The 17924-nt window shown below is 38.3% G+C and overlaps 1 protein-coding gene across 1 annotated transcript in view; it reads left to right on the top strand.

The window, feature by feature from the left end:
• The window catches only part of MPND (MPN domain containing), a 224561-nt gene that overhangs the window by 18338 nt on the left and 188299 nt on the right, over nucleotides 1–17924 (top strand). Inside the window, exons 2-3 of the mRNA XM_053700111.1 lie at nucleotides 819–1031; nucleotides 10256–10486. Coding sequence (XP_053556086.1) covers nucleotides 828–1031; nucleotides 10256–10486 — 435 coding nt within the window. The 5' untranslated portion in view covers nucleotides 819–827. The remainder of the gene's footprint in view (nucleotides 1–818; nucleotides 1032–10255; nucleotides 10487–17924) is intronic.

The raw sequence follows: 17924 nt of genomic DNA on the forward strand, positions 1-17924 counted from the left end.
TTACAAAAAATGCAAAAATAAAATGCCTTTAGTGATTGCTGTGTCCACGGAAATGTGCTAAACGCAGCAGAGGACAGCTGGATATCGTCTCTAACACACAACAGGTGCCTCCCACGACAGAACGCTATTTTTTCAAAGAAGTTACATTTCCACCTCTTAGCCAATAGACGTGCACCCCAGTTGGCATTATGCTGTATAGCTAGCACGCTATTGGCTAACATTACCTCATTAACAAAATAGCATTCTGCAGTGGGGGGCCTGAGGTGCTCAGCACGGCATACGCTACAAGCAAATAAAGGAACTTTCAGCATGCAGTATTTCACACTTCATGACTAAAAGTCCCCTTTATTTGTAGCACTGTTAAACCCTAGCTTTTCAAAAACGCTAGGATTAACCATCACTTTAAATAATTCTCTTCTGTAGTTTATAACTATTTCTCTTTTTTCTGTTTCAAACTTTTGTTCCCTCACTTTTGTTGACTCTACATTCCATTCTACTTTGATTTTTTTTCTAATTCACTTTTCAGCATTTTTTGCAAATCAGATCACTCACTCTTACCTACTTTTTGACACCACCCTACAACAGTCACTCTCATAGTCCATTCTCAATCACCTCTTACTCCATCTCATTCATACATGCTGATTTCTTGAAGGAAAGTCACGCCCACTTGCATGAGTTTAGTATTGGTTTCTAAGGGAATTCCCTCTTTCACTATTCTAATATATCTGTAAATCATGGAAAGTAATTCAATATTATGAATTATGTAAAACCCTAAGTAAACTAACTGCTGAATGTGTCTGAACTCTTTTCCCCCACAGGCTTCTGTTATGGAGGCGCAGTCCCCATGGGGGGAAGAGGTTTTAGAGGAGGATGAAGAGGAGTTGGAAGATCCAGAGGGAGAAAGCTCAGGCAGAGTACCACCAATAGGAAAACCAGGCAGCTTCTTAACTAAAAGGGGCATCACCCTTAGGGTCCTGCTGAAAGATGGTTTGATTGAGGCTGGCCAAGGTGTCCTGTCTATACATTATCTGGTGAGAAACAGAGGCAAATATTTAACAGTATATGACATGATACTTAAAAGCTGAACCACTTGATAGTGATACAGCCTAGCTGTAAAAAGCAGACTAGAAAATATAACATGAATAACTTTAGGTAAAAAGCGACAATATTTTACCTCAAAAATTCATCAGTAGCCACATCCCACTGTAAGGGTACTTTAAACCTTTGAGTGCTAAGCACTTTCCCACCTGGGTGCTAAGATTTTTTAATGTTTTTTTATTTTTTTGAACAATTTTTTTTAACTTTTTTTTTAATTTTTCTCAGACCCGTTCGTTATGACGTCACCACGCAAAATGGGAAGCCCGGCGATGCCTGTCACTCTACAGGCACAATCGCCAGGGTAGGAGCGGGTGGGAGCCCCCAGATCTTCCTCAAGGTGGGAGAGTGCTAGTGACGGCTCTGAGCCGTCATTGGCACCAGAGTGGGAAACTCTGTGACGGCTCAGAGCTGTCATTAGCACTCAAAGGGTTAAGGGCTCAATTGTATCAAGCCCTTCCTTCCAATCAGGCTGCTAGCTGAATGATAACTTCATAGAGCACTGAATCTTCCTTTTTAACATGATGCCCATGTGATATTTTCTAGTCGGCTCTATACAGATATGCTACATCATTTTCAAGTGATTTAGCATATGGGTAACATGTCCCTTTAATATTACTGATCTAATTTTTAGTGATTATGATTAGGAAGACGTTTAGTTTTATATATGTGCTGCTGTGAAAGATGCTAAGGCATAGATAACCCAGGTTATAGATTACTTAGTAATGTTGGTACAAAGTGGGGAGTGTAATGTCCTTCCCATGACACTGATGAAAACATTAAAGGGACATGAATAGTGCAAAAATGAAAATGCTGTAGTTTATTAGAACATTTTATTGTTGCACTAATGCTTGCATAGAACTGTGTTCTAACGTGCTTAACCCCTTTTGCAGGGGTTAAAGTTATCTTTGAAACAATGCACTGTTGTAAGATAGCTGAACATACCTGGTAAGCCAATGACGAGGCATATGTTTGTAGCCACCAGTCACCATCTAGCTCCAAGTAGTGCATTGCTGCTCCTGCCTACCTAGGTATGCTTTTCAGCAAACAATACAAAAAGAAAAAGTAAATTTGATGTTGGAAACTATTAATTATATTACCTAATAAAGTTAAGGCTGTTAATATTTTTTACATAAAGAGCAACACCAGAGCATGGGGTCATGAGTAATTTGCAGAAGAACATCTTCACAGAAATGGTAGTTGGTTCATGGAATAAACTTCCATTAGAGGTGGTAAAGACAAACACTGTGGGGGAATTCAAGAATGCCTGGGATAAGTATAAGGTTAGCCTACAAACTAATTAACAATGTGTGGTATCCCACTGAGGAATACAAAAGGCGCGCTGTTATGGGCAGGGTGGAAAAATATGGCTGATAGTATATAAATATTTGAATTTTTTTCACAAAAGCAATGAAATAATGAAATGGTACAATTGTGTATGTATAGTAATAATATAGTGATCCAACAAATTGAACTGCATATGAATATTTACTATGTCCTTTATCGAGTGACTCTGACTCGGCTGATGACTGTAAGAGACCAGTGGTCTTGTTGGTCGGTGCTTTAAATGAAGGCAGCTCCTCTTGTTCCCAGAGAGCGGGGATGTAACTGTTAGAAAAGGAGATAGAGAGGGCGCCACATAGTGTGATATAGTTTTATGCAAAGTGGTTTAGATCTGTAGCGGTGATGTGCTTACCAGATAATGTTGTACTGTGCTGTGACCAGTACTGTCTCGCCTGCTAGCACTTAAATCAGTGGCTAGTATACTGCCAAAACGAGTCTTTCCTGGGGCTCTTCCTTCAGGCTGTGGGCTCCAAAAAGAATCTTCAGTATTAGCTGCGAGCAAATCTTTGTTTTGTAACTTAAGATTTTGACTCAGTAATATTGTATAAAATGATGTATACAACTTCCAGAATTAAAAGAATTTTAAAAGGCTTTATTATAACGCGTTTCTCAACCTCCAAGGGTCGTTTCATCAGATATCAAAGCGGATAAAATGTGTTACATATTCTGACATTATATACACATTTGTTAACTAAAACGGAAGTTGTCACAAAGAATTTTAAACCAATGAGAATACATTGTAAAACTCCAACTGAGAGGTTAATGAAAGGCTCACAGCTGTTACAATTAAAGAGAAATTTTGTTGACATTACATATAGAAGCTGGATGTTAATACATTGCAAGATTCAACTGAAGGGCCGGTCAAAGGCTCACAGCTGTTACAATTATAGTGAATTTGGTCCGTATGAAACAGCACACAAATTGTAATTGCTAAATACTGCAAAGTGAAAAACTGCTGTGTAAATCCCCCAGCTTTGTCAGCATTGCTGAACCTAATAAAAAATATATCTATATATGGAAACAATTTATGGAAACAATTTATCTCCTGAAAATTTAAAATGTTATAAACATTGTGTATGAAATGAGTATTATTCTAAATATTTAAATTGTAATTAGTTTATTTCATAGACCGGCTCGAGTCTTTAATAAGAAATCGTGGCTATTAGAAGGCAAAAGGAAGATTGTTGTGAATGGTGTGTAGAATATATGTTTTGCTTCGTGATTAAAGCAATTTTGTATGTCAGCTCACGATTTCCTATGGACTCTTTGCTATTGTATAGTGATGTATAAGACATCGTGACCGAGTGTGTAATTGATGTCAGCTCAAGAATTAATATAAACTCTCCGCTGTTGTATGGTCTAAAACGTCAGTGTATGATTAAACTCGGTAATGACAATTTTGTAAATAAGCTCGTGTGATGTCATGGAATCACGGCTTACATATGGCAGAAAAACATATTTGCATATTGATTGGTTAGAAAAAAGTATATAAACCCAGAGGACCTTCTAAGATTATTTGTTTAATATGAGTTATCCATATAACGGAATATCAAATTTTTTTTTTGAACTCTGTTGAAATGTTGAAGTCTATGATTGTTATATATGATTGTCATTAACAGTGAAATGTGCTGAAGATAATAAAACAATGTATTTAATTTTAAGTATTCACTTCTCTATGAATCTTTTCTAACTTTTGTCTTCTTGATGAATTTTGGTAGAGGTGTGTTTAAAGATTTTGTGAAAAAATTAAATTGTTTGATGCACCTTACGTAATTTTAATATATTCACTTCACTACGAATCTTTTGTAACTTTTATATTCTTAAAGAATTTAATAGATGAGTGTTAGATGGACTTATGCAGATGTTGCATTATTTAATGTGACTTGCTCATGTGAATATGATGTATATAACTATATAAATATGTGTACGCACCAGAAAAAGTAAATCCTTAAATTATGGTGGGCTCTTAGAATTATTTAGAATATGTCATTATCAAAAGTGTCACAGAACTTAATTTTGTGGGCCAGAAATGTATCTGTGATGTTGTTATTTTTATAGATATATTTATCAGTACTGTATACGAATGATTGGTGAATCATAGTGTATGGTGGAGATGAGTTTAATGTTGTAATGCTGGAATGTGAATGTGGTGTTTATATAATTACTTTTAGGTGGATACTTGCTAAATGTATTTATCAATAGGTGTGTACTGGCCAGTGTGGGTGATGTGTGTTTGAGTCTGATGAATGTATGTATGAAGTATGGTGAAAATGTGTATGGTGTGTGTATTGTATTAGTGTGTATGTAGTATTGATATGTTGGATGGTATATCCGGTTTGGTTGGAATGTATTTAGAAAAGGAAATGTGCTGAACTAAGGGTAGGTATGTTAGTATGGTACCTGATAGCAAAAAAAGATGATGGGAAGAGGTTGACTCTGGAAAGAATATTAATATAATCATAATATAACCTGATGATTAGGTGTTAAAAAAGAATACTGATATGTGTAAAAGTAGTTGATAAGATCACAGATGGTAGAAAAGGGGGGGGGGGGGATAGTCCTGGTGTTAATGATTGTTGGATCTATCAATTGAAAGCTGCCAAATCCAGATTGGCATTTAGTCCTTGTGGATATAGTGTCTTCAATCGGTAGATCCAAAAAGTCTCATGTTGTCTGAGTTTAGTTAATCTATTGTAATCATTGTTTTTTGGGACGAAATCAATAGGGATGTATTTGAAGATATATGGATTACCATTATGTTTTGTAAGGCAATGGTGGGGTATGCTATGTTTGATGTTCTTTTTCTTGGAATTTTTACAATTGCGATGATGTTCACCCCACCTGGTGCGCAATTTTCTAGATGTACGACCTACATACTGGAGGCCACAAGTACACTCCATAAGATATACTGTATAGGAGGATTCACAATTGAAAAAAATAGGGATCTGAAAATTTTCTCCTGTTACTGTGGATTTAAAATTTTTTATACCAGATTTAATAATTTTGCATGTCCCACACCCCGATTTGCCACATTTGTACATCCCACATAAACCAAATATTCCTTTGTTCCGTGTCTGAGTCTGATTTTTACTTTTATCTTGAATATGTTTCACTTTTTTGCTCGGAGCTAGTTTGCTTCTTAAAGTTGGGGCTCTCCTATACACTATTTTGGGTTTATCTTTCACTAGGTGTTTTAAAATGGGGTCTCTTTGAATTATATGCCAGTGTTTGTATAATATATGTTCTATTTTACGGAAATCTGAGTTGTATTGAGTTATAAAGAGTGTGTCTTTTGTCGTTGTGTTACAAGATTGACTATTGTCTTTTTTATGGGTAAAAATGTAATTTCTGTTAAGTTTGGATGCTCTTTCTAAAGACTTGTTGAGTAATTGCGGAGGATATTCCTTTTCCAAGAATCTGTTATATAGGATCTGGCTCTGTTCCAAGAATGTATTATGGTCTGTGCAATTGCGTCTAATCCTTCGAAATTGGCTATATGGAACGTTGTGTATCCACTTTTTGTGGTGATTGCTGTTATAATTGAGGAAACTATTACTATCAACATCTTTGAAATATGTTTTCGATTTAATTTGATTGTTATTAATGCTCAAATAAAGATCCAAATATTCAATATTGGATGGTTGAATATTAGCTGTGAATTCAATGCCCATGTCATTATGATTGAGGTGGTCAATGAAGTTGACCGCCGTAATATTGTCTCCCTCCCAAAGGAAGATGAGATCGTCAATGTAACGGCCATAGAAGACCAGGCTCGTCCCCAAGTTTGCAGAGTATATATACCTTTCTTCGAAAAGGCCCATAAAAAGGTTAGCAAAACTTGGGGCGAACCTGGTCCCCATGGCCGTGCCCTTAGTCTGTAAATAAAAATTATCCTGGTAAATAAAATAATTGTGTTGTAATATAAATGAAATACTTTCTAGAATGAAAACCAAACCAACAATGTGATTTCATTCTAGAAAGTATTTCATTTATATTACAACACAATTATTTTATTTACCAGGATAATTTTTATTTACAGACTAAGGGCACGGCCATGGGGACCAGGTTCGCCCCAAGTTTTGCTAACCTTTTTATGGGCCTTTTCGAAGAAAGGTATATATACTCTGCAAACTTGGGGGACGAGCCTGGTCTTCTATGGCCGTTACATTGACGATCTCATCTTCCTATGGGAGGGAGACAATATTACGGCGGTCAACTTCATTGACCACCTCAATCATAATGACATGGGCATTGAATTCACAGCTAATATTCAACCATCCAATATTGAATATTTGGATCTTTATTTGAGCATTAATAACAATCAAATTAAATCGAAAACATATTTCAAAGATGTTGATAGTAATAGTTTCCTCAATTATAACAGCAATCACCACAAAAAGTGGATACACAACGTTCCATATAGCCAATTTCGAAGGATTAGACGCAATTGCACAGACCATAATACATTCTTGGAACAGAGCCAGATCCTATATAACAGATTCTTGGAAAAGGAATATCCTCCGCAATTACTCGACAAGTCTTTAGAAAGAGCATCCAAACTTAACAGAAATGACATTTTTACCCATAAAAAAGACAATAGTCAATCTTGTAACACAATGACAAAAGACACACTCTTTATAACTCAATACAACTCAGATTTCCGTAAAATAGAACATATATTATACAAACACTGGCATATAATTCAAAGAGACCCCATTTTAAAACACCTAGTGAAAGATAAACCCAAAATAGTGTATAGGAGAGCCCCAACTTTAAGAAGCAAACTAGCTCCGAGCAAAAAAGTGAAACATATTCAAGATAAAAGTAAAAATCAGACTCAGACACGGAACAAAGGAATATTTGGTTTATGTGGGATGTACAAATGTGGCAAATCGGGGTGTGGGACATGCAAAATTATTAAATCTGGTATAAAATTTTTTAAATCCACAGTAACAGGAGAAAATTTTCAGATCCCTATTTTTTTCAATTGTGAATCCTCCTATACAGTATATCTTATGGAGTGTATTTGTGGCCTCCAGTATGTAGGTCGTACATCTAGAAAATTGCGCACCAGGTGGGGTGAACATCATCGCAATTGTAAAAATTCCAAGAAAAAGAACATCAAACATAGCATACCCCACCATTGCCTTACAAAACATAATGGTAATCCATATATCTTCAAATACATCCCTATTGATTTCGTCCCAAAAAACAATGATTACAATAGATTAACTAAACTCAGACAACGTGAGACTTTTTGGATCTACCGATTGAAGACACTATATCCACAAGGACTAAATGCCAATCTGGATTTGGCAGCTTTCAATTGATAGATCCAACAATCATTAACACCAGGACTACCCCCCCCCCTTTTCTACCATCTGTGATCTTATCAACTACTTTTACACATATCAGTATTCTTTTTTAACACCTAATCATCAGGTTATATTATGATTATATTAATATTCTTTCCAGAGTCAACCTCTTCCCATCATCTTTTTTTGCTATCAGGTACCATACTAACATACCTACCCTTAGTTCAGCACATTTCCTTTTCTAAATACATTCCAACCAAACCGGATATACCATCCAACATATCAATACTACATACACACTAATACAATACACACACCATACACATTTTCACCATACTTCATACATACATTCATCAGACTCAAACACACATCACCCACACTGGCCAGTACACACCTATTGATAAATACATTTAGCAAGTATCCACCTAAAAGTAATTATATAAACACCACATTCACATTCCAGCATTACAACATTAAACTCATCTCCACCATACACTATGATTCACCAATCATTCGTATACAGTACTGATAAATATATCTATAAAAATAACAACATCACAGATACATTTCTGGCCCACAAAATTAAGTTCTGTGACACTTTTGATAATGACATATTCTAAATAATTCTAAGAGCCCACCATAATTTAAGGATTTACTTTTTCTGCTGCGTACACATATTTATATAGTTATATACATCATATTCACATGAGCAAGTCACATTAAATAATGCAACATCTGCATAAGTCCATCTAACACTCATCTATTAAATTCTTTAAGAATATAAAAGTTACAAAAGATTCGTAGTGAAGTGAATATATTAAAATTACGTAAGGTGCATCAAACAATTTAATTTTTTCACAAAATCTTTAAACACACCTCTACCAAAATTCATCAAGAAGACAAAAGTTAGAAAAGATTCATAGAGAAGTGAATACTTAAAATTAAATACATTGTTTTATTATCTTCAGCACATTTCACTGTTAATGACAATCATATATAACAATCATAGACTTCAACATTTCAACAGAGTTCAAAAAAAAAAAAATTTGATATTCCGTTATATGGATAACTCATATTAAACAAATAATCTTAGAAGGTCCTCTGGGTTTATATACTTTTTTCTAACCAATCAATATGCAAATATGTTTTTCTGCCATATGTAAGCCGTGATTCCATGACATCACACGAGCTTATTTACAAAATTGTCATTACCGAGTTTAATCATACACTGACGTTTTAGACCATACAACAGCGGAGAGTTTATATTAATTCTTGAGCTGACATCAATTACACACTCGGTCACGATGTCTTATACATCACTATACAATAGCAAAGAGTCCATAGGAAATCGTGAGCTGACATACAAAATTGCTTTAATCACGAAGCAAAACATATATTCTACACACCATTCACAACAATCTTCCTTTTGCCTTCTAATAGCCACGATTTCTTATTAAAGACTCGAGCCGGTCTATGAAATAAACTAATTACAATTTAAATATTTAGAATAATACTCATTTCATACACAATGTTTATAACATTTTAAATTTTCAGGAGATAAATTGTTTCCATAAATTGTTTCCATATATAGATATATTTTTTATTAGGTTCAGCAATGCTGACAAAGCTGGGGGATTTACACAGCAGTTTTTCACTTTGCAGTATTTAGCAATTACAATTTGTGTGCTGTTTCATACGGACCAAATTCACTATAATTGTAACAGCTGTGAGCCTTTGACCGGCCCTTCAGTTGAATCTTGCAATGTATTAACATCCAGCTTCTATATGTAATGTCAACAAAATTTCTCTTTAATTGTAACAGCTGTGAGCCTTTCATTAACCTCTCAGTTGGAGTTTTACAATGTATTCTCATTGGTTTAAAATTCTTTGTGACAACTTCCGTTTTAGTTAACAAATGTGTATATAATGTCAGAATATGTAACACATTTTATCCGCTTTGATATCTGATGAAACGACCCTTGGAGGTTGAGAAACGCGTTATAATAAAGCCTTTTAAAATTCTTTTAATTCTGGAAGTTGTATACATCATTTTATACAATATTACTGAGTCAAAATCTTAAGTTACAAAACAAAGATTTGCTCGCAGCTAATACTGAAGATTCTTTTTGGAGCCCACAGCCTGAAGGAAGAGCCCCAGGAAAGACTCGTTTTGGCAGTATACTAGCCACTGATTTAAGTGCTAGCAGGCGAGACAGTACTGGTCACAGCACAGTACAACATTATCTGGTAAGCACATCACCGCTACAGATCTAAACCACTTTGCATAAAACTATATCACACTATGTGGCGCCCTCTCTATCTCCTTTACAAACTAATTAAGTTTATACTGTATAAGAAACATGAGCCTATGGTCCTCATCTGCTGTTACAAATCAATGTTTCTAGTAGAAGTAAATTGAAGTGAAAGTTTAAATTTGATTTTCATGTTCCTTTGAAACCTTGCTCCAATTCTTTCAGTTAATGCTTTCTTTTCAATTTCAGGGCAGGAAATTCTTGGGTGACCTACTAGAAGATGGAAAGATCCGATGGCAGGAGAATGGCCAGGCTTTTAACTCCCCGAGTGCCTGGGCTACACACTGCAAGCGGCTAGTGAATCCTGCCAAAAAATCTGGATGTGGATGGGCATCAGTGCGGTACAAGGGGCAGAAATTGGACCAGTATAAGACAGCTTGGTTACGAAGGAACCAGCCCCATGGACCTCCTGCAGAGGGTGTGAGTTAGAGTACCCTGCTAACTGCCTTCCCATAAGCTGGCAATAGTTCCTCTCCAAATATCCTTATGTGCACCAGTACTGACCTATATTTTCTGTATCCATCTTAAAATGATTGTCAATCCTAACATTTGTGAAACACTAGGATTGACCATTGGAACCAATAAAGGGGACTTTCAGTCATGAAGTATAAAATACTTTGTGCTGAAAGTTACTTTGTTTCAAGCGATCGCTGCACTGAGCTGCTCGTCCTTTATTAAATGGAGATGTTTATGGGATCTTTTCTTTTCAGCTTTTTTCAGTTATGCAACTAATAAGGTATACCAAAGCGCCAACTATACGAAGGCTGGGTCTGGATCAAATGCAATATTATCAAACTATTACAATAAACAATTTATTGAGTACACAAATAAGTTAAAAACATGGATCCATGTATAAACAATCAAATTTATACAACAATAATAGCTAAATGAATAGTTAAAACAAATAGTTATGTAACAGATATAGCATTTAAAGGTCTCTTTGTGACCAAAACGCGTCGACTGGTAAGCACTGTTTCATTTTCTATTGATCTAAAAACAATCTACACCATCATATCTTTCTTTTACAGAAGGATCATCCAGGGATTATAACAAAATATTTGCCAAGAAGATAGAATTTTGGGTTTGAAAACGGCTAGCAAGTACTGACACTGCTATTCAGTATAAAACACTTGGAAAATCACCATAACTATTGCTGTTTAGGATTCACAACACTTTAAGGATTATTGTTGTTTCTTAAAGAGACACACTACTTATTATAATTTATTGTTGGATTATTTCTCTTGTTAAGTGTATCCAGTCCACGGATCATCCATTACTTATGGGATATTAACTCCTCCCCAACAGGAAGTGCAAGAGGATTCACCCAGCAGAGCTGCTATATAGCTCCTCCCCTAACTGCCATTACCAGTCATTCTCTTGCACCCAACGAATAGATAGGATGTGTGAGAGGACTGTGGTGATTATACTTAGTTTCATACCTTCAATCAAAAGTTTGTTATTTTATAATAGCACCGGAGTGTGTTATTCCTTCTCTGGTAGAATTTGAAGAAGAATCTACCTGAGTTTTTCTATGATTTTAGCCGGAGTAGTTAAGATCATATTGCTGTTTCTCGGCCATCTGAGGAGAGGTAAACTTCAGATCAGGGGACAGCAGGCAGATTAATCTGCAAAGAGGTATGTAGCAGCTTATTATTTTCTGACAATGGAATTGATGAGAAAATTCTGCCATACCGATATAATGTAAACTCAGCCTTAAATGCAGTAGCAGCAACTGGTATCAGGCTGTCATGTATGTATATTTTACACTTCAGTATTCTGGGGAATGGCACTTCACTGGAATTATACTGTATGCATAAAACTTTAGCCTAATTTGCAGGGACTAGCAACAGGCTTTTTAATAACACTCAATTTATTAATGTTAAACGTTTTTTGCTGGCATGTAAAATCGTTTAATTTTCTGAGGTACTGGGTGAAAAAATGTTTTGGGCACTATTTTTTTCCACTTGGCAGTCGTTTTATTTAATTTATGACAGTTTACTGATCTCTCTCACTGTTATGTGTGAGGGGGAGGGGCCTTTTTTGGTGCTTTTGCTACGCATCAAAAAATTCAGTCAGAAGTTTATTGTCTTCCCTGCATGATCCGGTTCATCTCTACAGAACTCAGGGGTCTTCAAAACTTGTTTTGAGGGAGGTAATCACTCACAGCAGAGCTGTGAGATTGTAGTTGACTGTGATAAAAAAACGTTTATTTCTGTATTTTTTTTTTTTTTTTTCTGCTATCAGGGTTAGTTATCCTTTGCTAATGGGAGCAATCCTTTGCTAAAATTGTGTTTTTTACAAAGATTTGATGCTATAACTTTTCAGTTTATTAATTTTCAACTGTCATAACTTTTTCTGTGCTTCTTATAGGCACAGTACGTTTTCATATTATAGTAAATTACTTGAAAAGTATTTCCAAGTTGCTAGTTTATTTGCTAGTGTGTTAAACATGTCTGATTCAGAGGAAGATATCTGTGCTATATGTGCTAAAGCTAAAGTGGAGCCCAATAGAAATTTATGTACTAACTGTATTGATGCTACTTTAAATAAAAGTCAATCTGTACAAATTGAACATATTTCACCTAACAACGAGGGGAGAGTTATGCCGACTAACTCGCCTCACGTGTCAGTACCTGCATCTCCCGCTCGGGAGGTGCGTGATATTGTAGCGCCGAGTACATCTGGGCGGCCATTACAAATCACATTACAGGATATGGCTACTGTTATGACTGAAGTTTTGGCTAAATTACCAGAACTAAGAGGTAAGCGTGATCACTCTGGGGTGAGAACAGAGTGCGCTGATAATATTAGGGCCATGTCAGACACTGCGTCACAATTTGCAGAACATGAGGACAGAGAGCTTCATTCTGCGGGTGACGGTTCTGATCCAAACAAACTGGATTCAGATATTTCAAATTTTAAATTTAAGCTGGAAAACCTCCGTGTATTACTAGGGGAGGTGTTAGCGGCTCTGAATGATTGTAACACAGTTGCAATACCAGAGAAAATGTGTAGGTTGGATAAATATTTTGCGGTACCGGCGAGTACTGACGTTTTTCCTATACCTAAGAGACTTACTGAAATTGTTACTAAGGAGTGGGATAGACCCGGTGTGCCGTTCTCACCCCCTCCGATATTTAGAAAGATGTTTCCAATAGACGCCACCACACGGGACTTATGGCAAACGGTCCCTAAGGTGGAGGGAGCAGTTTCTACTTTAGCTAAGCGTACCACTATCCCGGTGGAGGATAGCTGTGCCTTTTCAGATCCAATGGATAAAAAGTTAGAGGGTTACCTTAAGAAAATGTTTGTTCAACAAGGTTTTATATTGCAACCTCTTGCATGCATTGCGCCTGTCACGGCTGCAGCAGCATTTTGGTTTGAGTCTCTGGAAGAGACACTTGAATCAGCTCCATTAGATGAGATTACACACAAGCTTAAAGCCCTTAAGTTAGCTAACTCATTTATTTCAGATGCCGTAGTACATTTTACTAAACTTACGGCTAAGAATTCCGGATTCGCCATTCAGGCACGCAGAGCACTGTGGCTAAAATCCTGGTCACCTGACGTTACTTCTAAATCTAAATTGCTTAATATACCTTTCAAAGGGCAGACCTTATTCGGGCCCGGGTTGAAAGAAATTATCGCTGACATTACAGGAGGTAAAGGCCATGCCCTGCCTCAAGACAGAGCCAAACCTAAGGCTAGACAGTCTAATTTTCGTTCCTTTCGTAATTTCAAAGCAGGAGCAGCATCAACTTCCTCTGCACCAAAACAGGAAGGAGCTGTTGCTCGCTACAGACAAGGCTGGAGACCTAATCAGTCCTGGAACAAGGGCAAGCAGGCCAGGAAACCTGCTGCTGCCCCTAAGACAGCATGAATCGAGGGCCCCCGATCCGGGAACGGATCTAGTGGGGGGCAGACTTTCTCTCTTCGCCCAGGCTTGGGCAAGAGATGTCCAGGATCCCTGGGCGTTAGAGATCATATCTCAGGGATACCTTCTAGACTTCAAATTCTCTCCCCCAAGAGGGAGATTTCATCTGTCAAGGTTGTCAACAAATCAAATAAAGAAAGAGGCGTTTCTACGCTGCGTACAAGATCTTTTATTAATGGGAGTGATCCATCCGGTTCCGCGGTCGGAACAAGGACAAGGGTTTTACTCAAATCTGTTTGTGGTTCCCAAAAAAGAGGGAACTTTCAGGCCAATCTTGGATTTAAAGATCCTAAACAAATTCCTAAGAGTTCCATCGTTCAAAATGGAAACTATTCGGACAATTTTACCCATGATCCAAAAGGGTCAGTACATGACCACAGTGGATTTAAAGGATGCTTACCTTCACATACCGATTCACAAAGATCCTTACCGGTATCTAAGGTTTGCCTTTCTAGACAGGCATTACCAGTTTGTAGCTCTTCCATTCGGATTGGCTACGGCTCCGAGAATCTTCACAAAGGTTCTGGGTGCTCTTCTGGCGGTACTAAGACCGCGAAGAATTGCGGTAGCTCCGTACCTAGACGACATTCTGATACAAGCTTCAAGCTTTCAAACTGCCAAGTCTCATACAGAGTTAGTACTGGCATTTCTAAGGTCGCATGGATGGAAGGTGAACGAAAAGAAGAGTTCTCTCTTTCCACTCACAAGAGTTCCCTTCTTGGGGACTCTTATAGATTCTGTAGAAATGAAGATTTACCTGACAGAAGACAGGTTAACAAAGCTTCAAAATGCATGCCGTGTCCTTCATTCCATTCAACACCCGTCAGTAGCTCAATGCATGGAGGTGATCGGCTTAATGGTAGCAGCAATGGACATAGTACCCTTTGCACGTCTACATCTCAGACCGCTGCAATTGTGCATGCTAAGTCAGTGGAATGGGGATTACTCAGACTTGTCCCCTACTCTGAATCTGGATCAAGAGACCAGAAATTCTCTTCTATGGTGGCTTTCTCAGCCACATCTGTCCAGGGGGATGCCATTCAGCAGGCCGGACTGGACAATTGTAACAACAGACGCCAGCCTACTAGGTTGGGGCGCTGTCTGGAATTCTCTGAAGGCTCAGGGACAATGGAATCAGGAGGAGAGTCTCCTACCAATAAACATTCTGGAATTGAGAGCAGTTCTCAATGCCCTTCTGGCTTGGCCCCAGTTAACAACTCGGGGGTTCATCAGGTTTCAGTCGGACAACATCACGACTGTAGCTTACATCAACCATCAGGGAGGGACAAGAAGCTCCCTAGCAATGATGGAAGTATCAAAGATAATTCGCTGGGCAGAGTCTCACTCTTGCCACCTGTCAGCAATCCACATCCCGGGAGTGGAGAACTGGGAGGCGGATTTCTTAAGTCGTCAGACTTTTCATCCGGGGGAGTGGGAACTTCATCCGGAGGTCTTTGCCCAAATACTTCGACATTGGGGCAAACCAGAGATAGATCTCATGGCGTCTCGACAGAACGCCAAGCTTCCTCGTTACGGGTCCAGATCCAGGGATCCGGGAGCGGTTCTGATAGATGCTTTGACAGCACCTTGGACCTTCGGGATGGCTTATGTGTTTCCACCCTTCCCGATGCTTCCTCGATTGATTGCCAGAATCAAACAGGAGAGAGCATCAGTGATTCTAATAGCGCCTGCATGGCCACGCAGGACTTGGTATGCAGATCTAGTGGACATGTCATCCTGTCCACCTTGGTCGCTACCTCTGAAACAGGACCTTCTGATCCAGGGTCCCTTCAAACATCAAAATCTAATTTCTCTGAAGCTGACTGCTTGGAAATTGAACGCTTGATTTTATCAAAACGTGGTTTTTCTGAGTCAGTTATTGATACCTTAATACAGGCTAGGAAGCCTGTTACCAGAAAGATTTACCATAAGATATGGCGCAAATACTTATATTGGTGCGAATCCAAGAGTTACTCATGGAGTAAGGTTAGGATTCCGAGGATATTGTCTTTTCTACAAGAAGGTTTAGAAAAGGGTTTATCCGCTAGTTCCTTAAAGGGACAGATTTCAGCTCTGTCCATTCTTTTACACAAACGTCTGTCAGAAGTTCCGGACGTTCAAGCTTTTTGTCAGGCTTTAGCTAGGATCAAGCCTGTGTTTAAAACTGTTGCTCCACCATGGAGTTTGAACTTAGTTCTTAATGTTTTACAGGGGGTTCCGTTTGAACCCCTTCATTCCATTGATATCAAGTTGTTATCTTGGAAAGTTCTGTTTTTAATGGCGATTTCCTCGGCTCGAAGAGTCTCTGAGTTATCTGCCTTACATTGTGATTCTCCTTATCTGATTTTTCATTCAGACAAGGTAGTTCTGCGTACTAAACCTGGGTTCCTACCTAAGGTAGTCACTAACAGGAATATCAATCAAGAGATTGTGGTTACATCTTTGTGTCCTAATCCTTCTTCGAAAAAGGAACGTCTGCTACACAATCTAGATGTAGTCCGTGCCCTGAAATTTTATCTACAGGCAACTAAGGATTTTCGACAAACGTCTTCCCTGTTTGTCGTTTATTCTGGTCAGAGGAGAGGTCAAAAAGCTTCGGCTACCTCTCTCTCCTTTTGGCTTCGTAGCATAATACGGTTAGCCTATGAGACTGCTGGACAGCAGCCTCCTGAAAGAATTACAGCACATTCTACTAGAGCTGTGGCTTCCACTTGGGCCTTTAAGAATGAGGCTTCTGTTGAACAGATTTGCAAGGCTGCAACTTGGTCTTCTCTTCATACTTTTTCCAAATTTTACAAATTTGACACTTTTGCTTCTTCGGAGGCTGTTTTTGGGAGAAAGGTTCTTCAGGCAGTGGTTCCTTCCTTATAAAGAGCCTGCCTGTCCCTCCCGTCATCCGTGTACTTTAGCTTTGGTATTGGTATCCCATAAGTAATGGATGATCCGTGGACTGGATACACTTAACAAGAGAAAACATAATTTATGCTTACCTGATAAATTTATTTCTCTTGTAGTGTATCCAGTCCACGGCCTGCCCTGTCACTTTAAGGCAGGTAATTTTTCCATTAAACTACAGTCACCACTGTACCCTATGGTTTTCCTTTCTCTGCATGTTTTCGGTCGAATGACTGGTAATGGCAGTTAGGGGAGGAGCTATATAGCAGCTCTGCTGGGTGAATCCTCTTGCACTTCCTGTTGGGGAGGAGTTAATATCCCATAAGTAATGGATGATCCGTGGACTGGATACACTACAAGAGAAATAAATTTATCAGGTAAGCATAAATTATGTTTTTTTTCTATTAAGTTTTCACTGTTGGACTATTTTTAACGGTTCGACTCTCCCGACTTGACTACTGCAACAACCTACTCGCTGGCCTTCCTCTTTCCCGCCTCTCCCCCCTTCAATCCATCCTAAATGCCTCTGCCAGGCTGATCCACCTTTCCCATCATTCTGTATCTGCTGCACCTCTCTGTGAGTCCCTTCATTGGCTCCCCATTCACAGCAGAATTCAATTCAAAATTCTCACCCTTACATACAAAACTCTCACCAACGCCGCTCCCCTCTACCTATCCTCTCTAATACACAAGTATACTCCAGCCCGTCCACTAAGATCCAACAATGACCTGCTCCTTGCATCCACAACTATCACCTCCTCTCATGCTAGACTGCAGGACTTCTGTCATGCAGCACCTACCCTCTGGAACACTCTCCCTCGTGCTGTCAGGCTTTGCCCTAATTCTTTCTTCCTTTAAATGCTCCCTGAAGACTTTTCTGTTCAGGGAAGCCTACCACCCAACTCAATAATAAATTAATTTCACTTACCTAACATTTCCCTCATCTAACTCTGTATTAACATCTTTCTCAATCTTGCAGTCCTCACCTCCTGTTTCCCAACCTCCTACCCTTCTAGATTGTAAGTTCCC

This window comes from Bombina bombina, chromosome 2 (assembly GCF_027579735.1).
Source record: "Bombina bombina isolate aBomBom1 chromosome 2, aBomBom1.pri, whole genome shotgun sequence".
Taxonomy (NCBI): domain Eukaryota; kingdom Metazoa; phylum Chordata; class Amphibia; order Anura; family Bombinatoridae; genus Bombina; species Bombina bombina.